The 26,889-nt window shown below is 38.8% G+C and overlaps 2 protein-coding genes across 4 annotated transcripts; one reads left to right on the top strand and one right to left on the bottom strand.

Annotated features, from left to right (window-relative positions):
- Positions 1 to 212: 212 nt before the first annotated feature.
- On the top strand, positions 213 to 17,755 carry pkma (pyruvate kinase M1/2a). Of its 3 annotated transcripts, none has more exons than XM_063005168.1 (11): positions 213 to 283; positions 5,414 to 5,598; positions 6,397 to 6,488; positions 7,334 to 7,465; positions 7,833 to 8,019; positions 8,159 to 8,429; positions 9,328 to 9,478; positions 9,600 to 9,752; positions 14,578 to 14,744; positions 15,587 to 15,768; positions 16,814 to 17,755. In XM_063005168.1, the coding sequence occupies exons 2-11, from the start codon at positions 5,442 to 5,444 to the stop codon at positions 16,918 to 16,920; spliced, it is 1,599 nt and encodes a 532-aa protein (XP_062861238.1). In that variant the 5' UTR covers positions 213 to 283; positions 5,414 to 5,441; the 3' UTR covers positions 16,921 to 17,755. The 3 variants fall into 3 exon arrangements, with proteins under 3 accessions (XP_062861238.1, XP_062861237.1, XP_062861239.1); XM_063005167.1 differs by lacking the exon at positions 14,578 to 14,744 and adding an exon at positions 14,082 to 14,248; XM_063005169.1 differs by lacking the exons at positions 15,587 to 15,768; positions 16,814 to 17,755 and adding an exon at positions 14,082 to 14,248 and having other exon boundaries at positions 14,578 to 14,716.
- Positions 17,756 to 17,971: 216 nt separating this feature from the next.
- dhdh.2 (dihydrodiol dehydrogenase, tandem duplicate 2) lies at positions 17,972 to 25,096 on the bottom strand. Its single transcript, XM_063004453.1, has 7 exons — positions 25,003 to 25,096; positions 23,376 to 23,487; positions 21,513 to 21,676; positions 20,226 to 20,478; positions 20,008 to 20,132; positions 18,835 to 18,985; positions 17,972 to 18,207 (listed from the first exon to the last, which is right to left on the bottom strand). Exons 1-7 carry the CDS (start codon positions 25,090 to 25,092, stop codon positions 18,098 to 18,100), a joined length of 1,005 nt encoding a protein of 334 aa, XP_062860523.1. The 5' UTR covers positions 25,093 to 25,096; the 3' UTR covers positions 17,972 to 18,097.
- Between the last annotated feature and the right edge of the window lie 1,793 nt (positions 25,097 to 26,889).

Genomic DNA, 26,889 nt, shown 5'->3' with positions numbered 1-26,889 from the left:
GTGACATCTAGTTCTGCATGAAAGTTTAAACTTATCAATCCTTTTCTGAGCATTTCCGATTGTAACTGTACATACACTGTGTTTTAAATTATATATGGCAGTTTTACATGTGCTTAATTATTTGTATTTGAAATTAAATTAGTGTCGATGATTTGTCCGTTGAGACCTAATTTCTGATTCGCGCAGGAACACAACGGACTTTCATAAAGTAGTGCCGGTACATACTTAAGATCACCTTGAAACAGTTGGACGTCATTTAGCCGTGGACAGCCGGTTAAGTCAGGTAAGGAAAACTGCAAATAAAATATACATTTTACTGTTAGCTTGGCGACGTAGTGTAGATTTTATGTTGGGCGCAGCTCTGTTTTATCGTGGTTGCTTGTTGTCGAGTAATGAATTAACACAGTTAGCAAGCATTTGACAGAAAGAGGTGTGTGACTATTGGCTACGAAAGATAAATCGACAGTATCCCAATCTGCATTAATGTTGATTATGTAGTGCACTACATAGGCTGTTTAATACAATGTACTAAATGTACATGTAGGTCGCCTTAATAGGAAGCAGAGAGCAATTTGTGATACGGCCTGAGACTTACTTTAGCATTGATGGTAGCTCGGAAGCTAGCTATGTCATGTATCAGAAAGATGTTATATGGTATATTTAAGCGAAATATGAAGCAGTTTCTGTCAGTCATTCAAAGATTGGCAGCCCTGTCTCGGAGTAAATAATAACCGTATTCAGTTAATTAGCTGCTAACAGCTAGCTAGCCTGCGTCGTGCGTTTTGCAGCAGGTTTAACTGCATGATGAATTGTGAGAACGTATGAGGTACATTAAACAAATAGTCTAACATTTCTTTGTCTCAAAAACCTGTGGCTTCCTTTGAAAGCCTTTAAGGTGTGGTCGTTATAAAAAAATACTGCGTTTATTTTTGGCTATAATCCACCAGTCAACTGTATACTGAGGGAAAAAGTGACGCAGAGTGTGAACGTGACCTTCAGCGCATCCGCAGCAGTTCACTGCAACGAGACATGGCATACTTGTTTACTACAAAATACAGCCTTTTATAATGTAGAATAAAGACTAAACCGGTTTATACTGCATATTACATACTATTCCTGGTTGTAGTATTAATTATTTAATTAAACCTATTCTTTTTGCTGGGTGTACACCCCAGTCATGTGATTACCTGACACTTGTAGAAGCAGTTTCCTGTATATTGTTTTAGGTTATGGCTTATTGATGTTGGCAAAACTGTAATTTTTTTTTTTTTTAAACTGTGTAAATATGCAAATTTAAATAAAATATTGTCTTTGGGCAGTTTATTAGGAATGCCTTAGCAACAGCTCACTATCCAAATATTCCATCATCCGTTCTTGTTAATGAGGATTCAGAGAAATGGCCAGATTGGTTTGACCTCACAGAGAGGCTACTGTAAAAGCCAACCGTTGTGTGAAGCAGAAAAAGCATCCTACAACAGAACAGGTCTGACTTTGTGGCAGACAGTTTTCACATATCTTAGCCAAGACAGGAATCTGAGGCTACAGTGGTCACAGACTTATTGAACCAGACAGTTTAAGATTGAAACACCAGTTTCTGTGGACATGGAGATGGTATGGTCAAATTATGGTGTATTGTGTCAAGAGTTTGTCAGAACGCAGTGGCTCCTTAATACCAATCAAGCATCAATTAAAGACCACATGTCAAAAATGATTTAAAACTGGATCTATGAACATTACAATGTATTAACTCATTTTAGTGATTTTTTTTTTTTATTGTGCACCAGATCTAAAACTAACAGCATAACTTTGGGATGTGGTAGAGCAGGGGATTTGCAGCTGGCATCAAAATCTGCATCAATTGTATAATGCAATAATGTTTGTTGAATTGGTGTTAAAAATGAAGTGGCTCTGAAAGCAGACTGTCATACCTAATATTAGTAAGGTGTTCTTAATAAAGTGGCTAGTGAGTAATTATTTAATGATATTTGGTGATGCACAGCCAGGCCCAAGATGGTAAGATCAGTTTTTTTGCTTTAACAATTCTGATTAAACTTGTTAATCAAAGATATCACTTTTCTGTACAGTCAGAGTTCCAATAAATAGACTAGCATTGTTCAATTTATTATAAATTGGTTATGAAATAAATATATTTGCGAATGGAACGCTTTTACTGCTCTTTTGTTTTTGTAATGTAGATAGATGGACACAGATAAAGCATCTGTGAAAAAGAAAAACGCAGAAGGTTGATGTTCATTTAAAATAAATATTAATTGGTACTGCAATAAGTTCTGGTTATTCATAAATTTGAGGCATCAGATTGTGTCTTGTGGTACTGTGGTTTCCTCCCATCCCTGAAAAACATGAAAAAAGGTTGACTACTATTAAATTCAGCACCTCAGTCGGTGGACATTGTATATTTGACTGAAATAAAATATATGAAGGCTTGAAATATAGACAAGACTCTACACAATAGATAGAGTATTTTTGGTTAAGCTAATGTGTTGGATTAGTATTAGCCAAACATTGTAATTTTAAAGCAGTGCTACATTTACTGTGTATTTATACAGTTTTAATGAAAGTTAGATGAAGTATGGTACATACATGATATTCATATGGGACTTTGGTTAAACAATAAAGTTTGTAATTTAGCTACTACAGCAGTCTGAATGAGTGTGAATAAAAAGACTGCTTTAAATTACAGAGCTAACATACAATTTAATTATAAACTTAAAAAAATGTGTATTTTTGCTTGTGAAGTAATCCCAAATTACATACTAAAAATAGCCCTAAGATAATTTAACTACTGTATACTGCCACGGAGTTTTTTCCTTATTTATGTTCATGCCAATAGCAGAATTTGATTGATCTGTTAATATGCACAATAAACTCAAAACTTTAAGCATCATACAATAATGACAGGAAGATAGAAAAGGCTATTTGTCAACACTGTTATTGGGTAACAAACTGTTAATGAGTTTACCTTGTGGCAGTATCATTGAAATCACTATAATTTAACATGTTCTATGTTACACTGTTTTTCATTCAATAAAGTTTATTTTATTTTGTTGTGTTTGGAGATTGTGGAATTACTGGTGGCTCATGGCTGACTGTATTTAACCTTCGTCACACAGATGATTCAGCAGTTATATGCTGTTTCGGTGCTAGTCATAAATTTTTCATCCTTCATTGCCACCTGGCAGTAAATCATGAGTTTTATCATTATAAATATGGCATGATATAAATTGTCACTGATACTGATTATGTAAGGTGCAAGTTTAAATAGGACAAGTGGAGTCATTTGCAGTTTTGTAGCCTGTGTAATAGTCTGGGTGGTCTAGTTTAGAACCAAAGCAGTTAACTTGTTTGCTGACTCATTGGTCCAGAGCGTTGGAAAAGCCTACTCTTCAAATGAGGTTTGTGTGTAGGTGTGGCTTGCGTATTTTATCCACTCACAGAGGATTTATTTCTCAAGTCTTTAAAGTGTGCAGCATGCAGGAAGCGGGTTCATTCAGTTCAAACTTCCAGGTGACGCCTCTTTTGTCAGGAACAGGCAAGTGCTTTTGTTGAGGCTGCTTTAGAGAGCTCAGCTGAGTGCTGTACCTTACTGAAAGTTCAAAGTTTACATTTATTTGTCTTTTTTTATAGACTTGTAAGACTTTCTGTAAAGGTGTGTAAGCCATGGTTATAAGGAAATAAAGAAATGTAACATTGAATGTAATAGCTGTGGGAAGTTTATTGCAAGAAGTGTGTGTACAATTAAGAGAAGTTTAGAAATGGAGGTACATGTGACAGCTTTTTAATGGGTTGTGTTAGAAAGTGCAAACACTGAGCTGAACGTTTGTTAATCTGTCACAACTGTGTCTGAAGAGGGAATGCGGTATGCAGAAAAATTACTTTTTTGCAGTTAAAACAGAGATTACTACTGCGAATTGAGGTGCTGGCACAAGTAGCATAGGAATGAAGAGAGCATAAAGTGATCATTCATGCATATTAGGGCTTTCTGTGATCCACCACCCTGGGCAGCGTGAGTGTGGTGGTGGTCACTTGGCTAGTGTACAACACAAAATAAATCACTACACTGGTTTACAGAGTTCCAGAATGTTTGTACTCGTAGTTCAATCTTTAACACAATGGGGTGTCTCCATATGCTCTAGGCATTTGTGCAGTGTACACTCACCTGTACACTTGAATCAGTGGGCAGTGATAACTCAGTGGTTAAGGTACTGGACTAGTAATCTAAAGGTTGCTGGTTCAAGCCCCACCACCGCCAAGTTGCCACTGCTGGGCCCCTGAGCAAGGCCCTTAACCCTCAATTGCTCAAAATTGTGTTCAGTCATAACTAAGTCGCTTTGGATTAAAGCGTCTGCTAAATTCTGAAAATGTAAATGTAGTTTCATTGCTTACCGTCAACCTGACTGGTAAATAGCACATCAAAATATAAACCATATTAACTAGCCATTATTAGTGGAAAACATGTAATGAAGTGAAAGTCACAGTAATGTAGAAACAGTATGATGAACATAACCTAATTCTGACTAGAGTTTAAACAAAAAGGTTAATTACAAGTAATAAGCATGCTAATTGAAGAATAGTGATGCATCTTCTTTAGTGTAGTTAATATACAATAAGCAGAGTATTAGGTACATATTATGTATGCAGACCAAAATGATCCACTTTAGCGACCACTGACTATGGGGGCAGCCAAAAGAAGAAAAATATTATAATGTTTAAGTTCTACAAAAGGATACAAATCTTTATAACCTTGCACTATGATTATCTTTAATAAACAGAACATGCTGAGAAAAGAGCACTATGCTTTCAGATGACTCATTGGCACTAATCTATAATATGCCGGCAAAAGCCAATCCTTTGTTCAATAACTTTGTGTTTCCTCTCTCTTGACTGAAGTCTGACTTGGACTAAAATGGGAGAATTATCACCAGTTATTACACCATTGTGGTGTTACTCAAGTGAGAACAGGAATTAAAACCTAAACGTGATAGTCAGCATGTCAGGACTGTCTGTTGTTGAGATTAACTTGGCTGCTCTGACGTTTAGAACAATAAAGTATAGCAAAATTTAAGAGCATTGAAATTAAGTGTGAATTGGTTAATGTTTTTGAACCTTCAAGCTGTTTAGCCTGAATAGATCATAAAACACTTTTTACAGATTCATTTTTTTATTTTCAGTTAGATCTTGATATATAAGAGCTTGAGTATTTATTGAGACAGATTGCACATTTCTCTTACACTTTAAAACTCTAAAGATCTGCAAGCAGAGTTCCTGCCAGACTGCTGTTGAATGCCACTATTTGACATGCTGCAGCATTAACACAGTTATTTACAGTATGCGATAACCAGCAGCTACACACCAAGTTTTTTTAAATGTACTTATCTCTCTCTTATCTTTCAAGGACATCACCAGGCAACTCTGCTCTCACCATGCCACACTCTAAGGGTCAGGATTTGGGCACTGCGTTCATCCAGACGCAGCAACTTAATGCTGCGATGGCTGATACATTCCTGGAGCACATGTGCCTACTCGACATCGACTCTGAGCCAACAACTGCCCGCAACACCGGCATTATCTGCACCATCGGTTTGTTCTTTAATGCTGTACATGTTTAGATATTCGAGCTTAACTGACTTACTGCCCTTTGCACTTTGTCAAGTGTTAAATGTGACCTACATTTGAGGAAATCCCCAGAGAATTTCCAGGCGTTTAACAGTATGCACCTCATGGATCTTGCTTGTAACACACTTATTCCCAGAGCTTCTGTGAGATCACTTATGTTCTGTGTGTTTGGGCAAAGGGTTTGCTGTTCCTGTAGTGGCATTAGCAGTTTATGATGCCAATTTTTTGCCAATTTAGTAAATCATAATTGATTAAAATACTTTTACCATATATGATATATTGCCATCTAATTGGTTTTGAGTACAGTAATATCTAACTGTATAAATAAACAGGAAATGCTATCTTTACTTTAAGCAGGCTAAACTTGTGTTATGGTAACTCGTTGTTATGATGTGATCTTGAAAGCACAATGTAAAATCCAAAAGGCTGAATGTGAAAGCTGATGCTGGAAGGCAACCCAACACTAGCAGCGGTATTCATCCAATATGGCTTTAAGCACCTGGTGATATGACTCTTACAATGATCAACTGAAGTTGTGTATTTTATGTATTTAAACATTTAACATTAGTTCTTAGACCTACATGTAGCAGTCAAGCATTAGCAGACGAGCATCAAGCCAAAGCCCTACATTTTTAATAATCTAATGCTTTAAATTTTAGTGGAATGCAAATGAAGGCACAGACCAGTAACCATCAATTAGTTATTGTTAAACTTATTTTCAAGTTGCCGTTGTGCTCATTGAAGTACATTTTGTTGTTGCAGGGCCAGCCTCCCGCTCTGTGGAAATGCTGCAGGAGATGATCAAGTCTGGAATGAACATTGCTCGCTTGAACTTCTCTCACGGTTCACATGAGGTTCTTTACACTATTTCTGCCTTTACTTTATCAAATATGTAACACCATAAATGTAAATTAGCTGCAGATTGCAGCTGACCCAGAACCATATGACATGGATTTAAAGGTCATTAACAGCGCTGCCGTTTCACTGACACTTGACTTTTACTATATATATAGCTCATCATGCTGGAATGCAAGGCCTTATCTTTTTCAAACAAAATCTAAACAGTGTGTAAAGGGCACTGCTGTCTGAAGTGGTCTGAATTGGACGCTGCCTGTTTTAAACCCCCTAGAAATGTTGGGTTGAACATATAACGAGAGAAGAAGGCAGATGCAGCAAAATCATCGAGGATTTAGGATCAGAATTGTCCAGACTAAATTCGACTGAACAATGAAAAAAAGATCTATACTTTTGTTTGGATACCAGTTGCTCTTCTGTTTGGTTTGTTTGATTTAACATATTTTCTAAGAGTGTTTAGCTGCCCTCAGATCTTACTTTCCTTTAATGTGGATTCTACCTTGGTAAAATAATTTTGGAAAACATTTTATATTCACGTTTTAATTACTTATAATTGAACAATTTTATTTTAACTAGTTCTACTTGTCTATACCTAAAAAAAAAAGTAACATTTAACATGAACGTTAACCTATTTTTCAGACCATGTTTCTCAAGAGTCAAGAGACTTATGGTTTATTGTGCATAGTAGTGGTACATAGGTGGGTACATAGGAATGGGTGAGAATCCTTGTTCTAGACATTGGCCCTATGACTTAAGTGTTGGCAGGTAAAGCAGCAAAGTGATGCCCTGTATGACCGTGTTGTCAGTTAATGACACTGATAACGACTTTGTCTGTGTGTTATAGTACCATGGTGACACAATAAAGAACATTCGTGAGGCATGTGAGAGCTTTGAGCCTGGCAGCATTCATTATCGCCCCATTGCCATCGCTCTGGATACCAAGGGCCCGGAGATCAGAACTGGGCTCATCAAAGGGGTAAGAAATATAAAAATCAATTTTACAGTGTGATAAGATTCTCTTTGTGCAAGTTAAACAAATCAAGTGTGGTAATAATGAGGCCTGTTAAGAGTATTTTCTAATCACTGTTTATATTTAAATACTGAGTTGATTGTGATTAGTTGAATTATAGTTTATTGCCAGTGATTAACTGCTAACTGACAGAATTCATTGTTGGATTAATGTAGTTAAATGCCCAGCTTCTTACAGACAGAGCTTTAGCAGCTTTAAATCCTCTAATGATGATTAACCTGAACTGTAACTGGCCAAATGAATTGTCCCAATGATGCATAAGAAGGATCAGGATGCATAGTGTTGATTCTCACTTACTTTGTCTTTGTGGCAGAGTGGCACGGCTGAGGTGGAGCTGAAGAAGGGCAACAATATCAAGATAACTTTGGATGATGCATACATGGAAAACTGTGACGAGAACATCCTTTGGCTGGACTACAAGAACATTGTGAATGTGGTTCAGGTTGGCAGTAATGTCTACATCGACGATGGGCTTATCTCTCTGCAAGTCCTAGAAATCGGTAAGCATTTATTCTTATTTTACACAAGGGACATACAGAATACACAGATTTCAAGCAAAAACTAGCAAATGTGTTAGAAAATGGGCCATATTCACAAATGGTTTTACCAACAGTTTCAAATATGATCCTCTCCAACTAGGCTCTGACTACCTGATGTGTGACATTGAAAACGGAGGCATGCTGGGAAGCAAAAAAGGTGTGAATTTGCCTGGTGCAGCTGTAGATCTGCCTGCTGTGTCTGATAAGGACGTCAAGGACTTACAGTTTGGCGTGGACATGGGAGTGGACATGGTCTTCGCTTCATTTATCCGTAAAGCCGCTGATGTCCACGAGGTCAGAAAGGTGCTGGGAGAGAGGGGCAAGAACATTAAGATCATCAGCAAGCTGGAGAACCATGAGGGAGTCCGTAGGTAGGTGACATCAAGGCTGTAGGTATACACTTGGTTACTTGGTGTTCAGATGGCACTAGTAGGCCAGTCGAGCCATTTTTAAGACCTTGCTTCATGTAGATGGGAATTATCATTCTGAAGCAATCGAGGACTTTCTAACATAAGATTACACGTCAAACTAGTACACCTTATGTAATAAAGGAAATGATGGGAGTACCAACCCGCACTCCGCCCTTTAAAAACATCGTCACCATTATGAACCTGAAAGTTGACATGCCACGTATATAGCCGTAATCGTGCTAACGAGGCAATAAATCCCAGCTATCATTATTATCATCTAACATAAGATTGAAAGTTTTCCGTCACCTGAACCCAAGTTTTAACCCATGCATTAAAAAATGCACCCAGACCCTAATACCTATGCAACCAAACTTTAAAGTTGGTGCTGTGCATTCCAGCTGGTACTTCTCTGGCAGCCATCAAACCTGCCAGAGAAACATCACTCCAGAAATGGGATTCTCTTGGCATTAGAGTTTGTTATGCCAATCCAGCTTTTGCTTGCCATTCTGCATAGAAATTCTGATCAAGTATAAAGCTTGAAGAATAATCATCTTGCCATAAAAATAATCGATGTGTAACCATAAATAAACGTAAACAGTGTGTGTAGCTGTTCAGACATGAGAAAACAATCCTCAAAACTCCCAGAAAACACTTATTTTGGTAATGTAGCTTCCATTTACAGTCTAAAACGCAGTACTACTTTCAACCATAGTTGGCATTGCAGTACCAGAATTATGTTGGGATTCACAAGTCACTGTAAGAATGTAGATATTTGACTGGTACCAACTAGCAGCTAATTCACAAAACGCTGGTGTAGTGTTTTAAGTAAGCTGTCACAACTGTTGTTAATTGCTTGCAGGTTTGACGAGATCATGGAGGCCAGTGATGGCATTATGGTTGCCCGTGGTGACCTTGGTATTGAAATCCCCACAGAGAAGGTCTTCCTTGCCCAGAAGATGATGATTGGACGCTGCAATAGAGCTGGCAAACCAATAACCTGTGCTACACAGGTCAGAACGTTGAAATACATTTGTTGATAAAAGACCTAAGAAATAAAACACCAACGCCAAATTATAACTTGTGAGTGTGTAAAAAAAAAATAAAAATCCTTGTCCTGTCCCATATTTGCAGATGTTGGAGAGCATGATTAAAAAACCACGACCCACGCGTGCAGAGGGCAGCGATGTGGCTAACGCTGTTCTGGATGGGGCTGACTGCATTATGCTGAGTGGAGAGACTGCCAAGGGAGACTACCCCCTAGAAGCAGTGCGCACACAGCACATGGTGAGTGCGCTCTCTACTGACCCCTTAGTCTAATTTTGTTAGATGGATATATTTGTATTGAAGAATTTATCATTTATTTATTAAAAGTGACTGTTGTAATAAAGTAGGGTCAGCATCCAAACAAGCTAGCTTAAGGGGTTTATTTGCCGCAAGTAAGCATTTTGTGCTTATGAGTAGTGCAATGGCTTTGCTGTGTTTGATACTAACATTGCTGACTAATAAGCATTCCGCTTGTCTGCCTTCCTTTGACTTGTTGAGCATTTTCAGCACTGACTCAGCAGTCTGTGGTAGTGCAGCTCTGGGATTTAACAACACATTCCTGCGGTGCATGCTGAACCCTTTTGGCCTCAAATGCAGTGCTGTTAGTATAATAATTAGGCTTACAGCTTTATTAACGTTCATCTTCAGTTTATTTTTTGTTTAATTTATGGGCAGTGCCTTTTTAATACCTGCAATGTTGCTTATCTTTTCTACTCTGGGTGTGTTCGAAAACCTAGGGAGCTGCCTTGCTGTCTTACTGTCTACATAGGCAGCTGACTTAGTAGAGAGGATTCTAATAAGTTAGTGACTTAAAAGGCAGGTTATTCGAACGCACTACTTAGACAGCGATTCCATCGGGTTTAGCATTTCGCGTTTAGCATTTAGCATCTCGCCATTAAAACCAATAAACTGAGGTAGCATAGCACGCTAACGTCAATAACATCTCCCTTCATGTACCGATAACGGTTAAATTTCCTGACAAGCCCGAACTTGCAAATAAAAACACTCGGTACAAGTTTATACAAGTTAAAAATCAGTAATACTTTATTTACGTTTGAAAAGAACTCCATTCGTTTCTCCGCCCCGTCAGCCATGAATGCTGGGATTGCCTTGATCACTAAGGCAGCGTCGGAGCTCACTCGTTCTTGAGCCAAAATAACATTGAAATAATAAGATGCCTCAGAAGTGAGGATTTTAAGGCATCTAGGATTTCGAACAGCCTCCTTCTCGGGAGCGTGCACAGGATGACGTAAAATGCTGCCTATGTAGAGAGCACACTAGCTTTTCGAACACACCCTGTGTGTTTGTGTGTAATGTTATGGCTTTTCTGATGTGTTTTTTTCTATTCCTGACCTAACCATCTTCAACAGAATACTGTGACCAAAACAAAAAGCCATGAAGGGATTAGTGTGTAACCTGTTTTGCTCCAAAACTGGTGTAGAACAGACCGTCCTAAAGGTGCATGTGTCTCAACAGACTGCTGCATGTTTAAACTATGTAACACTTAGTACACTCCTCAATCAACTCTCTCAAATCCACACATGCAGTGCTTTTGAAGTGTTGGATGTGCAGTGTTTTCCTTAGCTGATTTAATGTGTGCACTGTGTTCCAAATTATTATGCAAATAATATTTTCTCAGATTTTCCAAAATTACCTATATGAATTGCAGTCATTGTAATTTTCCAGTCATCAACTATTAGAGTACAATTGAAAGGTTTTTGAACAAACTGCCAATGATAACAGTATATTTTATAAAAAATAAAACACTCAAAATGCACTCAAAATGCATGTTCCAAATTATTATGCACAGCAGAGTTTTCAACCTTTTCATTTTTATAAAGAACAAAAAAATGGTCATTTGTGAAATTATAAGCATTAGCAGGTTATTACAAACTGAAATCAAAAAGTTTTCAAGTCAAAACTTTATTCTAGGTGATGTTACATTTGCACATAGGACCCCTTGTTCGAAAGGAGCTTCTGAACTCTCTCGTCCATTGAATTTGTCAGGTTTTGGATGGTATCTGCTTCAATTGTTTTGCATGAGGACAGAATACCCTCCCAGAGCTGTTGCTTAGATGTGAACTGCCTCCCGCCATCATAGACACTCCTTTTGATGATGCTCCAGAGGTTCTCAATGGGGTTGAGGTCAGGGGAGCATGGGGGCCACACCATAAGTTTGTCCCCTTTTATGCCCATAGCAGCCAGAGATGCAGATGTGTTCTTTGCAGCATGAGACGGTGCATTATCATGCATGAAAATGATCTTGCTGCGGAATGCACGGTTCTTCTTCTTGAACCATGGCAGGAAGTGCTGTTTGAGAAACTCCACATACATTATGGAGGTCATCTTTACCCCTTCAGGGATCCTAAAGGGGCCGACAATCTCTCTCCCCATGATTCCAGCCCAAAACATTACTCCACCTCCTCCTTGTTGGCGCCGTAGCCTTGTTTGCATGGGGTGTCCATCAACCAGCCATCCTCCACTCCATCCATCTGGACCATCGAGCGTTGCACGGCACTCATCGGTGAACAAAACAGTTTTGAAGTCAGTCTTCATGTATTGTTTGGCCCACTGGAGCCGTTTCTGCTTGTGTGCAGTGGATAGAGGAGGTCGACAGGATGGCTTACGCACAGCTGCAAACCTCTGAAGGACCCTGCATCTTGTTGTTCGGGGGACGTTGGAGGCACCAGCAGTTTCAAAAACTTGTCTGCTGCTATGACAAGGCATTTTTGCAGCTGCTCTTTTAACCTGACGTAATTGCCTGTTGGAAAGAGTCCTCAATTTTCCCTTATCAGCACGCACACGTGTGTGCTCTGAATCAGCTACATACTTCTTGATTGTGCGATGATCACGATGAAGTGTCTTGGCAATGTTGATTGTAGTCATGCCTTGACCTAAACACTCCACAATTTGTTGCTTCTCAGCAGCCGACACATCCTTTTTCTTTCCCATTTTGGCTGAAAATGTAGGCTGCTTAATAATGTGGGACAGCCTTCTTAAGTAGTCTTGCCTTTAATTGGACACACCTGCCAAACTAATTAGCACAGGTGTCTGCAATTGCTTTCAGTGATATAAAGAGCCCTGACACACATCACCATCAATGAGTTTAACTGACAAACAAAAAAATTCTTACCTTATCACTCCTAAACACTTTTTGCATAATAATTTGGAACACAGTGTATAGATGCTATGCATTTTGCATGACTGGTACAAAAGTACAAAAGGCTTTTTATTTTGGTCAGACTACTCTGTCTGTGTTGCATTGTTATGTAGTGGATTGTGTAGTGATAATGCAAGTCTGGATAATCATATGAGGAAACTTGATCTTGGGTGGTAATGAAGATTTATTTGTATGTAAGCATACTCACCATAGTAATTCTCTTAGTTCTTAGTTTTAGACTGCCTTCCTATTCAAACAGTTGGAAGCCTGGTGTTGCACGAGTATAAAAAATGCCTGTGGTACAAAAATGGCTTCCAAATATAATACATGTATTGTGAAAAGCCTTTATTTATTTGGTTTTTTTTTTTGTATCTGAAGATCTGGGCTCACCAGAAAACAATTTAGAATAAAGTCCCTTCATGGTGGTTTTTATAGCATTTTTGGACACAATACCCAGCTTTGTCTTTTAGTAAAATGATTTTACTATGAGAACCTGGAGTATTTCTTTGCTGATACTGCACTTTATTTCTTTTAAAATTACTTTGTCCAGACATGTGTGTTCATTACAAGCATCTGGCTTTGCATGACCACCTATGTACTAACCCTGTGTTTGCTAAAAGTGCATTGTGTACATATACTAAAGAGCTACTAACTGGCTGACTTTACTAACTTTAGCTCTAATTAGCAAAATCCCTCAGTATGAATCAACTTTGCTTATAAATGTTTAGTTGTGATTTTAGGATAGTCTTAGGGCTGCAACAACTAACCACAAAATCAATGAAAATAGTACAACAATTCAGAGCAACCCTGTTTCATGTGAAAGCACAGTTTTCATGTTTTGGCCACATTTAGCCATTTTACATTGTTACTTTTTTTATTCACATTAAATAAGCCTACATACATACTAGCACGAATAGCACTGCAGCAATACCCTGGACAAGGTGCCAGTCCATCACAGATTTTTGCCAACCCCCCCAATATTCCCCCTTTTCACCTCAGATGTAGCCACTCATAGATGGGGTCTGAGTTTTAAGGGTGGGCTACTAAAATAGACCCTTGCACCATCCAAGCACCTTAAATTATAAATGTATCAATTATTAAATAATTTTGTTGCAGCCCTAAATGTGATGTACCATAATTGTTTAATTAGAATTAATTCTTGCATGACTGACACAAGCCAAGTGATTTTGGAATCAATTTTAATGTTGCCATTCTGTTTTTGTCTTGCTGTTCTGCCATCTGTGATTTAACACTTGCACTATTAATTTCTATTCCTATTGTACATCTTCCTTTGTGCAAATTCTATTTTCTGCTGTCTCTCTGTTTTTGCACTACTCTCTTTAACTTGCCCTCTTACTCTCTGACCTTCAACCCTGCTGCCTCTTATGCTTGCTACATGGTGGAGGCAGATAGCTCGTGAGGCCGAGGCGGCGATGTTCCATCGGCAGGTGTTTGAGGACCTGCGACGCTGCACGCCCCCTTCCACTGACCCTGCAGAGGCCATCGCCATCGGGGCTGTGGAGGCGTCATTTAAAATCCTTGCCTCTGCGTTCATTGTGCTCACTGGCTCTGGCAGGTAGGCAGGAGTGTAAGAGCCAGAGGTTGCAATCTGCAGACAGGAAGTATAGAACAGGGACAGTGAAGGAGCACGAGTTGGAGAAAGAAAGATGGTACAAATGTTAAAGCATGTCTAAAAATGTGCTGATGCAGTTGTGGCACAAAATAAAAATTTAAAACATTGGTTTGCCAAGAGACGAGACTAGTCTGAACATTTATTTCCATCTTTCTTCCTCTCACTCGGGCAGTGTGCGAGTGCTGTTGATGTGATTGATTGTAACCCCTCACTTCCCCACTCCACCTTTTTCCACTGGGTGGTGCTGTGCCCTCCCCCCTACATGCACTCAGATTGCCAGAGAGGCAGAAGCAGCCATGTTTCATCGACAACTGTTTGAGGAGCTGAGGCGCTCCACCAAACTAAGCCAAGACCCCTCCGAGGCTGTGGCCATCGGTTCTGTTGAGGCATCCTTCAAATGCTGTGCCAGTGCTATTATAATTCTCACCAAGACTGGCAGGTAAGAGGAGACTGCTTGTGCTGGGAGGGAGGTGTTAGGTACCAGGTAACTAAAATTCCCGGGATGGTTATAATGCTCTGGACTAGACTCTATCAGTATTGTCATTTTGTTACACTGATTTGTTAGACATGATTGGCTAACACTCACCGAGATCACTGTGTGTGTAGGCACTCAGACAGCCGATATGTTTGCAAGGGGTGATTGCTAAAACCCCTGTGTTTTCTGACAAAATAACAGTCAATTATTTTGTCAAAATTGAAAGCTTTGGCACTGTGCATTGAATACCACTTAAAATGTGACTAATAAGGCTGCCCTTTTTCCTCTTCCTGGAATAATATGCCTCTGAATAAATTACATAACTTTTTTATTATACAAAATAAAAGGTTGAACTTGACTTTCCACTAACTGTGGCTGTACTGTTTTGCTGGCACTTAGTAAGCAATAATTTTATTGGCACTTAGATTCCAATAATTTTACAGTTTTGACATTTTAGTACACTATTGCCACCTTTTAGCTGTATACAAGTAGTGTACATGGTACTGCTTGTATTTCTGTTTTTTTTTTTTTTATATAAATATTTTTTAACAATTTTATTGGCTTTGAATTTTGCAGTTCACTGATGTTTGTGTGTGCGTAGGTGGCTAATTTTAGCTAAACCTTGACCATGACACTATTTATAGTTTTACACCTCACCTTTAAAATCCATTATTATCCAGTATGTGTTTAATACATCACTATTGAGACAGTGCATACTTACATATACACATACCTATCCCTCCCTTGTATTTATTTATTTTTTTTGAGCGTTCACAATCACCGCAGGTTTTCCTCCTTATATCCAGGTCTGCCCATCTGCTGTCCCGGTACCGTCCCCGCGCCCCCATCATTGCGGTGACACGTAACGGGCAGACAGCTCGCCAGGCCCACCTGTACCGTGGCATCTTTCCTGTGTTCTGCAACCACCCAGCTCATGATGTCTGGGCTGAGGACGTCGACCTACGAGTTAACTTTGCTATGGACGTTGGTAAGAAGGCACTATAAAATATACTGTTTAAATGTCTTTTGTTGTTAGGTGTTTTAGCCTATGGCATCATCAGTGTGTATTTAAGCTTTAACTGCTATATTATTTCATTCTAGTATATAATATAGCAGTAGGGACTATGTCTTAGGACAATGTACAACTTTATAACTTTAACTTATAATTAAGACAACTTAATGTCTTATATAAATGTATGCTCATATAAATGTAGAGAAATTAAATGGAAAATAACATAACGGCCACTCAGGAGGTGCAGCGGTAAAACATGCTAGCATACCAGAGCTGACATTTCTAACGTTGGTTCGGTTCGAAGTCGGTTCGAAACTCAGCTCTGCCATCCAGCTGGACTGGGAGGTTATACAGTATGAACAACGATTGGCTTGTTGTTCATACAGGGAAGGGAAATGCAGGATAGGGACCTCATAACTAATGCAATTATGACCCCTTCTGGCCGATTGATGCCGTCTGCACAGAGTTGAAGAATAATGCGATCAGGGTGTGGCTCTCCGTACACAAGGCCGATTTGCATATGAACTCGCCTCGTGCAGGTAAAAAGATGCAGTCGGCTACTGCACACGTGTCGGAGGGGGTGTGTCAGTTGGCTGTCCTCAATCGAGGTGAGGGTCAGCACCAGTACAGAGGAAGCATAACACAATCGGGAGAAAAGGGGGAAAATGCATAAAAAAAAAAAAAAAACCACAACACAATGTGGTCCACACCCAAATTTACTAAGTTGAACAAAAACACCCCTGTATTAGCTTGACTAGGAAAATGTAAATGAACAGACATGTAACTTTTTCTTTCTTTTTTTCAGTTTAACTCTAACTTTATTTTGCTGCTTAGCCAATCCATTTCTTACCAGTGCTGTGGTAATTATTTTCAGATGCATTGTGCCACTAGTTTAACACATGGTTATAAACATCAGATTATGTACCTCCTAAAACTTATTCACCCCCTATTTTAAGTAACCATAACTCGAAAATTCTTTTTTTTCCTCAAACTTTTCTCAATCTGTGTTTGTCATTTTTAGGCAAGGCTCGCGGCTTCTTCAAGAGTGGTGACGTGGTCATTGTGCTTACAGGCTGGCGCCCAGGCTCAGGTTACACCAACACCATGCGTGTGGTCCCAGTGTCATAAATATCACAGGCGTGCCCACACACTCCTTCCCATTCCCTTCATCCTCTCATTTTTGTTCTTCTCCTGCTACTTCAACATGTAAGCACTTCTCTCAAACGGGCACCTTAACATCAGCTTGGACACCCAGGTCTGGCAAAAGGATCCAGTTTTTCTCCTAACATAAATTCTCACCCAAATACACTGTCAAATATTCTCACTTATTATTTAACAGTTAGTCTTTGTTCACATCTGGCTATGTACTATTTAGCATTGTGCATGGGTTGTCCATCATATAGGCCGTAGGAGAGATTAAATGTCCTACAATAACATTCGTAAATTATTCCTGTTCACACAGAAGAAACGGTGACACTCAAACAAAAATCATCATGACTGAATGCAGAGGGAACCAATTGTGACTAGTTTTGTTTGTGTGCTTAAAAAATGTGTGTTCTTCACGGCATTCCTCATATACTGTAGGCAATGTTACATTCTGTATTGTACTTGACTGAGTTTGTAAAATGTTTAGATGTTTGAAAACCACAATATATATTTTTCCTGGTCTGTGAGACATATTGTTTGTTTCTCTTAGTGTTATTCTGCTTAACATCTGGTGCTTAAAAAGAAGCAAGAAAGTGGTTTTACAATGACTGGTATAGATGGTCATTAATGTTCTGTAAGAGAAGAACTAGCGCTCGTTTGTTGAACTCAAAGCTCAATCAGTATGTACGTTAAGTGTCTGCAGCTTGCTTCCACATGCTTCTGATTGTAACGATAGGATTTAACAGTATATTATGAAGTGTGGATCAAAAATGTAACTAAGACTGGTTCAGTTAATAAAGAAGCGCACCTGTCATGACTTGTGTGTCTTTCCAATTATATATGGAACATTTTACGCATTATCAAGTAAGAATTAAACTTAATACTTAATAACTCTTCTCTAGCACCAACCTTGATTCCTAGGTCACCTTCACATTGTTGGGGGAAAATGGACCAAACCTTTTTTTTTTTTTTTATGTAAAAAAAAATTTGATATAAAAAAAAAAAAAAAAAAATACACAATAGAAACAAGCAATTACAGTATATATATTTATAATTATAAGAGTATAAATCAAGCTCAAAAGAGCATAATCTGTTTTCATTGAATAGACATTTATAAGTAGTAAACCACTGAACTCTGAAATCTGGTAATGGGAGAAGATCACTGACGGTCTTGGATGTACTTCACTCCAACCTGCCTCCTGCATTCATCCATTATCTCGGCCAGCAGAGCCGAGTCCACGTGTGACATACAGGGACTTTCTTTGAGTCCTAGAACAAAAATCATACTATAATTTAATACATTTTGGAAACTACTTATAGACTGTTTGCTGAAGCCCTGAAATGGATTGGCTTCCTGAATTGGAACTATATGGGCCTGAATCAGGATTGCCAGGTATGTGAAAAACAACCTTGTTCTGTCTGTTTTTCATTCTTTCTTTCTGCCTTTCTTTCAGGCGAATCAAAAGCAACAAATGACTTAAAACAAGTATTGTAACGATATAATTTACGTGTGACATTAGATAACAAAAAATTCCAATTAAAAGTTTGGCCTCTGACCTTTATTTATCTTTCTGAATAAAATAACTTTGTAGTAAAAACTTACTGTTACTAGTTTTTAAAATGTTATATAACTGCCATAATGTAACTTGCTACTGAGGCCTTAATTTCCTTCGGTATTAATAAAGTACCTATCTAACTTTGCAGAACGACATTATAACAACTAAAATTTCTAACAACGCAATGCTGCAAATTTTTCTATACACACTTTCTGCAAGCAGTGTATAAGATCCAAGCCCAGTGACTTGAGGTACGATACTAATGTAATGTAGCAGTATTGTCATGAGTTTTAAACCTGTGTCATTTGTAATCTCATTTAAATGACTGGCCATTATTTACCTTGCAGCAGACAGCGTCTCACTTCCTCTGCCTCATATCTCATGCCAGTGCTGTTTATAAAGTTGGTAGGAAGGTAAGGTTCAGGTACAGGGTAGTCAGTCTCTTTTCCATTTACTATCAGTGATGTAGGACACCACATATGAGTAGGGACCTGTCAAACACGGAACTATCAGAACTTTTCCAACCTTAGCACGCAGCTGCAAAAGTTATAAATCCCTTCTAAGATGCACAGTTTCAAAAGTTGGCTTATGAATTGGCAACTACATAACAAAAGACCAGAAGAGTAGAAAAGCATAGATACATGCTTTACAATACAGTATGCTTGAATAAAGCATTCAGATACTAAGCAATTTTGTCGGCAGATTTTAAAATGGAAAGTCGAAACCAAAATACAATCAAAGATAATTAAATAAATATGCACATATTTTATTTCTCAGCTGCCAAATCTATAGGGGTGGCCACAGGGGATCGTTTTGGTCTGGAGACCAATCCTCCTTATTTTAAGTGAACTGACAATTGCATCTTCCAGTGAATTGGCTGTCTGGCCACATGTCACCATCGTAGCCAATCATGTCTATTTAAAAGCCTGACCCTCCAATAGCATCACTGAGATTTGGGATTCCTGGGCTAACATACTGACAGTGGCACCACCTAAGCGCTGCTGTGTACATAATAAATAACATATTTAATAAATGACATTTTTGCATGTTCTTCCTAGGGTTATGCGAGTTCTTTCCAGGGACCCCGTTTTCCTATTAGTTCCTAAAAGCATGCCAGATAGTTGATTGGCTGCTTGAAATTGTGCTTTGATGTTGTTAAGTAAGTGGATGGGTGTGTCTGTTGTCATGCAATTGATTTGTACCCTTTCCAGGGTGTATTCTTTTCACTCCTGTTCATTTTGGATTTCCACTGGCTACTCCAGTGTCCCCTGATTTTACAAAAAGCATGTTAGATAGTTAATTCACAGCTCTGAATGGCTTTTAGATTTAAGTAAATATGGGAGAGTTTGTTGCCTTGCAATAAATTGGTGTGGATTCCTGCCTTGTGCTTAGTGTTTTCAAGATGCACTTAACCCGCTGCAACCCCGGATGAAACAGTTAGTCTGTATAAATAATTAAAACAGACAAGTGGTGTGTTTTTATAAGCTAAACAGTACCTGTCCAGCGTACCTACCCTGATAGTTCCCTTAGTCCCAAAAATAACAGCTTCATTAGGAAGATCTAGAGCTATTGTACATGTACACACTGCTATCCTTCCCTGTGAGAACTTCAGTGTGATCACCATGCTCTCGTCCGCCCCTGCCAACAAATACACAACAAGCATTATGGAAAATTAGCAGTGTATAGTGATTAGTATATTATAAAAAATGAGTTAGACCTTCTGGGACCTACCATTATCCAGACAGACTCCAGTAGCCTGAATGCACTCAGGTTTCTCCCCGTTAAACACCATGAGGGCAAACTGCAGGCAGTAGATACCAATATCAAGCAGCGCACCCCCTCCCAGCTCCTTCTCCACTGAGCGACGGATTTTCATTATGGCTACCCCAAACTCTGCCCGCACCAGCTTCACCTCTCCTACAGCTTCCTCCGCCAGCAGCCGGGATATCTCCAACGAGGCAGGAAAGAACCGAGTCCACACAGCCTACAGAGGATAATAGAGAGGGGTGAGAAATTTTAATAAGATAAGCAAACGCAAATTAATCAATCCTTGGGGCCAAAGCTGTCCTGATAAAAAAAATCATTTTAGACCAGAAATGTTTGACGAATTTATTTTGGCTAGAGCTGTGACCTCAAAACCTTTAGGATTGACTGAAAAATTTATCGCAAGTCCTCCCATCTACCGTTAAAGTGAATATGCACAAATTTCCACAGAATCTTAATTGAAGTCTACCATGGCTATTAAAAGTGTATTTTATATGGACAAAAGTATGCGGACACCTGTTGCACATCCCATTCCAAACCATGGGCATTAATACAAAGTTGTCCAACCCCTTTGTGGCTATAACAGCCTCAGCTGTTAAAGCTTTTAAGGTTTTCAACAAAATTTTTGCCCATTCAGTCAATATAGCATTAATGAGGTCAGGTACGTTAAATGTGACTGACAAAATTGACAAGCCAATCCATAAAAAAGTGGTTTAAAAAGGTTAAGGGCACTATGCAGGCCAGAAGTTTCTCTAAATCAAACTCTTCAAATCGTGTCTTAAGGCTCTTACTTTCTGCACTGGGGCACAAAGTTGAATGCAATGTTTTTATACTTCATACTAAATGGTGATCTGAATGTAATAATTAGGAGAGGTGTCCGCATGCTTTTGGCCATATCAGTTCAAAGAGCTGCGGGTTGGACCTTACATAAAAATCAGTCAAGGATGTTGCTGAAAATTTCCCAGGCAACTTTCAAGCGCCATACTACATCAAACTGGTTGACAGCCTTCTTCAAGCTGACAAAGTGATAAAGTGCAACATGTAATTGAAAATCCATTTCCTGCATTCCCACTTGGATTTCTTCCCTGCTAATCTTGGTAAAGTAAAAGATAAACATTGTTGTCCAGTGTACAACCAACCAACCTCTAACTTCAATCACATTTGTATCCATACATGGAATGACAAAAGAAAGCAAACTTTGCATAAATTGGTATAAATTCCACATTAAATGAATAAAATATTCAACATGCTTACTTCCATCAAAAAAACGTTGTTCATCTTGGCTGCGGCTACAAGTTCCTGCACCTCTCTTAGATTCATAGCCAGAGGTTTCTCACACAGAACATTCTTCTTAGCGTTCAGGAAGAGGAGGCTCACTGAGAGATGATGGGGATGGATGGTGCCCACGTATACCACGTCTACAAATCAGGATGAAAACAGGTGGTATAATTAAAAATGTAAAGTAACCAAAGTGAATCTGTAATTTGAATTTGTAAAGAATTCTCACAATTTCTCAGCACCCCGAGCTATAACACAAGTTTAAAAGTGAACCCCTTGGCTGTCAGGCCTGTTTTTGTGCATTTTCTGCCTGAAGGACATACCTAGTTTTAAGGCTTTTCATTTAGAAAGTTTATAATGTTATATAAGACCTCATAAAGTATCAGAAACAAACAGGTTAATGCCATGATGATATTTTACCATGCTTAAATGATGATAAAAAAACATTTTTTTAAATAAAAATTTCAAATAAATTTCAAAAATTTTAAAATAAATGTAAGTAGGAATGCAGGTCTGAAAATCAATTATCAACAATTTAGTCCTGTGGCAAATGTTGTTTACAATCACCATACCAAATTTTTAGCTTCTAACTAATTCTGATCTGGAGTTACTGACGTTGGAGTAAAGAATCCATATTGGTCTCCAAAGCTTTCCAACACACAAAAAAAAACAGATTACATTGCAGAAAAAAATATGTAATATAAATTATTTGTACTTAATAGCATCATTATTCAATACATCTGTGCCTTTTTGGCTCTAAAGCTCCGTCACATGAATTGTACCCCTCCCCCATTTCTTCACATCAGTCTGTGCAAAAGCAAACTGAATCACCGAGTCAAGTCAGAAACGACTCTTTTAAAACGAATTATTCATTGGAATCGAATCAGAGAGCTGCGCTCGTATCTATGGTAAAGATTCATTCATTTTCAGGCCTTGAGAGACCACTCTATAAACCAATCAGAGCTTCTGAATTCAAATTTTGGGCGGTTGTAGAGGCATATGTGACAGTTTAGTTAACAAATGACCAGTTTCAGCTTTTTACCGGGAAAGCTGAGAGAATAAATGATCAGACTAAAACAGGTTTTGTTAGTTAGGAGGACAAACACAGTTGGAAATGGATTTATATATTCTGGAAATATTCTGGAAACATACAAGATGGCCACCAAGAAGAAAAACAAGTGGATTATATTCTTAATGGAACAACACACTGATATAGATTTGGTCTCAATTTGAAGCAGAGAATCTCAGGTAAGCAACAGTTAGGATTTTATGCTGCTGTGTGGTTGATCTGGGTCGCGGTGCTGCTTTTTACCGTGCGCTGTCATTTTGCAATGATAGCAAAACATTATCAAATACTGAACTTTTTCTGGATTTTTGTGCTCATTTATTTGAAGTAAAACGGACAAAATAAATGTGATTGTGAGATTCTGCTGGTTTGTTTGATATAAGATCAAGTTTGTTTGATCAAGCCGAAGTGCGTCGAGTTTCAAAGATTTTTAGTTTAGGGGACGTTGAGTTACAAGGTACCACTGTATCTGAATTAGATTGTGTCAACTACATATTGAGAAATGCTAAAAACTCATTTCTAGGTTTTGCCTGAAGTTACAGTTTAGCTAACTTGTTTTTCCCTCTTTTGGGAAGGGGGGAGGGGGGGTTGAGTGAGTGTTTATTAGGACCTTAAGACCCCGCATAATTCGAACCATGGCTCCCTCTTTTTCCCAAAGTCGAGAACTGACTGCACACAAACTAACCTTTATCAGCATTTTGCAAATAACCACACAGCATGTAACCAAACATAGAAAAAGTTTTCTTCATATTCATGTGTGTAATACCTCATACCTATCTCAGGGTCCTTGACCAGTTCTTCATAGCTGCCATACACCCTGGGGATGCTGTGTTTCTGAGCAAACTCTTCTGCCCGCTTCAAGTTGCGAGCTGCCACAGCCACCACCTAAAATGTATTACCATGCACTTTATTTTTAAAGTTATTGTCAATCACAATAGATTAAAAGCAGCCAATCCACCTTCTGTGACTTTTTGTTGGGTGGTGGACAACAGTGTTCCCAGAGAACCTAGACACAGTGAGCTCACACCCCAATCTGACGTCTTAAATATTCTTAAAATAGCTTGTATTAAAAATGTATTGTAATGTAAATTTACAAATTTACAATTTTCTAGGGCTAAATGACTAAACATAGTGTGTTCATGTCTTCAAAACATCCCAAAGGTGGACTGGCTGTTCTAACTGGATGTGAAAGTGTATAAACACGTAATTATCATTACTAAACACTGTTTGTTTGTTTGTTAACTGGGATTTTAACGTCAGGTTTTACACTTTGGTTACATTCATGACAGGAATGGTAGTTACTCATTACACAAGGTTTTTCAGTTCACAAGGTTATATTGAACACAGTTATGGACAATTTTGTATCTCCAATTCACCTCACGTGCATGTCTTTGGACTGTATTAGGAAACCGGAGCTCCCGGAAGGAAGAACATGCAAACTCCACACAGAAAGGACCCCAGCCACCCCACCTGGGGATTGAACCCAGGACTTTCTTGCTGTGAGGCAACAGTGCTACCCACCGAGCCACCGTGCCGCCCCACTAAACACTGTATAAAAATATAGGAACATTTAGAAGTACTTTGTATAATTTAACACCAAGCTTTACACAACTGTAGGGGCGGCACAGTGGCTCAGTGGGTAGCACTGTCACCTCACAGCAAGAAGGTCCTGGGTTCAATCCCCAGGTGAGGAGGTCCGGGTCCTTTCTGTGTGGAGTTTGCATGTTCTCCCCGTGTCTCCGGTTTCCTCCCACAGTCCAAAGACATGCAGTCAGGTTAATTAGAGATCCAAAAAAATGTCCATGACAGTGTTTGACGTTAAACTTGTGAACTGATGATTCTTGTGTAACGAGTAACTACTATTTCTGTCATGAATGTAACCAGTGTGTAAAACATGACACTAAAAGCCTAATAAATAAATAAACACAAGTGTAGAAAGCACACATGCTATGGCAGCATTTCTGCAGGTGTTCTTTTTGGGACTAAATGGTTAGATAAGGTGTTTTGGCTTGAAAAACTTAAAACGGGTTTTATATAGACAAGAAGCAGGTTAGATTTTTATTTGGTGGTGTAGAAAGTGTGTGACTGTTGCTTGAGACTGTCATTGACTTTCATTTTGGAAACTTAATCACCTCACTTTACTGTGCAATGGCTCCAAACTTTAATTTCTACAGGCTTGATCTGCAAATATTTATGAATTTTGAATCATTTACACTATAATGCAGCACTCTTGATTAGTTTCTGCAGTTTTATTGCATCAGATGAACTTTGACACTCTGATTCAGAGTTCACATTGTATTCATACACACTGGAACAGTTCACTTATTAGTCTAACGCTTTCTGCATTGATCTTCTGCATAAGCAGCAGTCTGGTGTATATGAGTGTGTGTAATAAAGTACCTGGTGCTGATCAGCAGGGAGGCTCTTTAATGCCACAGTGAAATCATGGCTGATTTTTCCAGCGCTGCAGATCGCCCACCTGATCACCATGATGGCGACTGTACAGTGAAATGGAGGCGTTTCCTCTGTAACCTTCTTCCCTGATAACACCAAGATAACCACAAGAGGGAGACAAAGACAATCAAGTGTGTCATTTCATTCAGCGTACACAATAATACTGTACAACACACTGTACTATTCATAAATAGCTTCAGCCTAGGGTGGCCACTTTCATAACCCCAAAAAGGAGGACATCAGACCCCAAAAGGAGGGCATGACAATGGGTAGTCAGGATAGTGTCTACAGCACACACAATTAAAACCTTAAATTATACAACTGTTGTAGTTGTTGTTGCAGTTGTAGCCTAGCGGTTAAGGTACTGGACTAGTAATAAAAAAGGTTGCTGATTCAAGCCCCACCATTTACAGGTTGCTGCTGTTGGACCCCTGAGCAAGGCCCTTAACCCTCAATTGCTCAGACTGCAAACTGTCACAGTACTTGCTTTGGATAAAGGCGTCTGCTAAATGCCGAAAATGTAAATATGTAAAGAATTGTGATGCAACCAAATGAACTAGAAAATTGCTATATTAATGAATGTTCTATTCACCTCATTTACAGTCTACTTGTGATACACTGTGGTACAAAAGGCATAAAATGTATCTTTTCTACTCTTCGAAATGAAAGGGTGGTGAGCTAACCACTCAGGGCTGTACATCGCTTTCGTTTTGGCTTGTTGAAAGCGTGTACAGTTGTTAAAACTTAGTAATTAATTAGCATTTCAGGGCTGGAAGTTCCACAGTAAAGTGGTGGCTTTAAACCAATGAAATACAAGTAATTTCTTTCAAAAGCCAGTGACAGACAATTTAATAATAATTGTTACAAGCATCCGGTTAGCTTCTAAAAGTGGACAAATACGTGTCCATCCAGACAGAAGGTTCTGGGTTCGATCCCCAGGTGGGGTGTGGGTTTACTCCAGGAGCTCCCGTTTCCTCCCACAGTCCAAAGACATCCAAGTGACGTAAATTGGAGACACTAAATTGTCCATGACTGTGTTCGATATAACCTTGTGAACTGATAAACCTTGTGTAACGAGCAACTATACCGTTCCTGTCATTAATGTAACCAAAGTGTAAAACATGACGTTAAAATCCTAATAAAGCATCCAGAAACCATCCAGACATTGTGTCTGTCCACTTTAAAATTAATGTATGCTTCAGGCACGTGCAGAGAGGTTGGTAGTGGGTGTATTAGCATTTGCCCCTTGTGTCCACTGTGAAAATTACCACAAGTAACAATCCACTTCATTTATTTTTAATATATAATAAAGAATATAAATCATTTAAACAGCTTGATGCTTACACTGGTAGAGTGAATGCCACTTCAACATGGCTCTTGAGGGTTCTGGGTTTGACCCTCACCTCCACTCTGGACATTAAATTGAATGAAACATACAGCCTTCTTCATTTAGCATTTGCAAGTAAGTAGATCCCTGTGGTGAATAATTATTATCAAACTTCACTATCAAATTATCAAATATATTTAACCATGAAATGAGACCCAGAATTGCTGTATTTGTCTCTGCAGCTTTACAGCAACAAATACGAGAGATTTTAAGGTTTTCACTTTGACTTTTTGCTCAGTTTGTCCAATGTATATTAATTTCTCTGTACTGAGCTTAACCTAGCTGTATCTTTATAATTCTGCAGTGACACTGACATGGTGTTGGTGTGTAAGTGGGTGTTGTGCTGGTATGAGTGGATCAGACACAGCAGCGTTGCTGGAGTTTTTAAATACCGTGTCCACACACTGTCCACTCTATTAGACACTCCTACCTAGTTGGTCTACCAT

The sequence above is a fragment of the Trichomycterus rosablanca genome, chromosome 11, assembly GCF_030014385.1.
Source record: "Trichomycterus rosablanca isolate fTriRos1 chromosome 11, fTriRos1.hap1, whole genome shotgun sequence".
NCBI lineage: Eukaryota > Metazoa > Chordata > Actinopteri > Siluriformes > Trichomycteridae > Trichomycterus > Trichomycterus rosablanca.
Note: the sequence above shows the minus strand (reverse complement) of the source record. Positions and strands in the feature narration are given on the sequence as shown.

Excerpts from the sequence above, each read along its gene's own strand:
- pkma (XM_063005168.1), top strand. The coding sequence starts at position 5,442 with ATGCCACACTCTAAGGGTCAGGATTTGGGCACTGCGTTCATCCAGACG. Across the intron at positions 8,430-9,327 it reads AACCATGAGGGAGTCCGTAG|GTTTGACGAGATCATGGAGG; the intron begins GTAGGTGACATC and ends AATTGCTTGCAG. Across the intron at positions 9,479-9,599 it reads CAATAACCTGTGCTACACAG|ATGTTGGAGAGCATGATTAA; the intron begins GTCAGAACGTTG and ends CCATATTTGCAG.
- dhdh.2 (XM_063004453.1), bottom strand. The coding sequence starts at position 25,092 with ATGGTGATCAGGTGGGCGATCTGCAGCGCTGGAAAAATCAGCCATGAT. Across the intron at positions 23,488-25,002 it reads TCCCTGCTGATCAGCACCAG|GTGGTGGCTGTGGCAGCTCG; the intron begins GTACTTTATTAC and ends AATACATTTTAG. Across the intron at positions 18,208-18,834 it reads GAGACGCTGTCTGCTGCAAG|GACTCAAAGAAAGTCCCTGT; the intron begins GTAAATAATGGC and ends TTTTTGTTCTAG.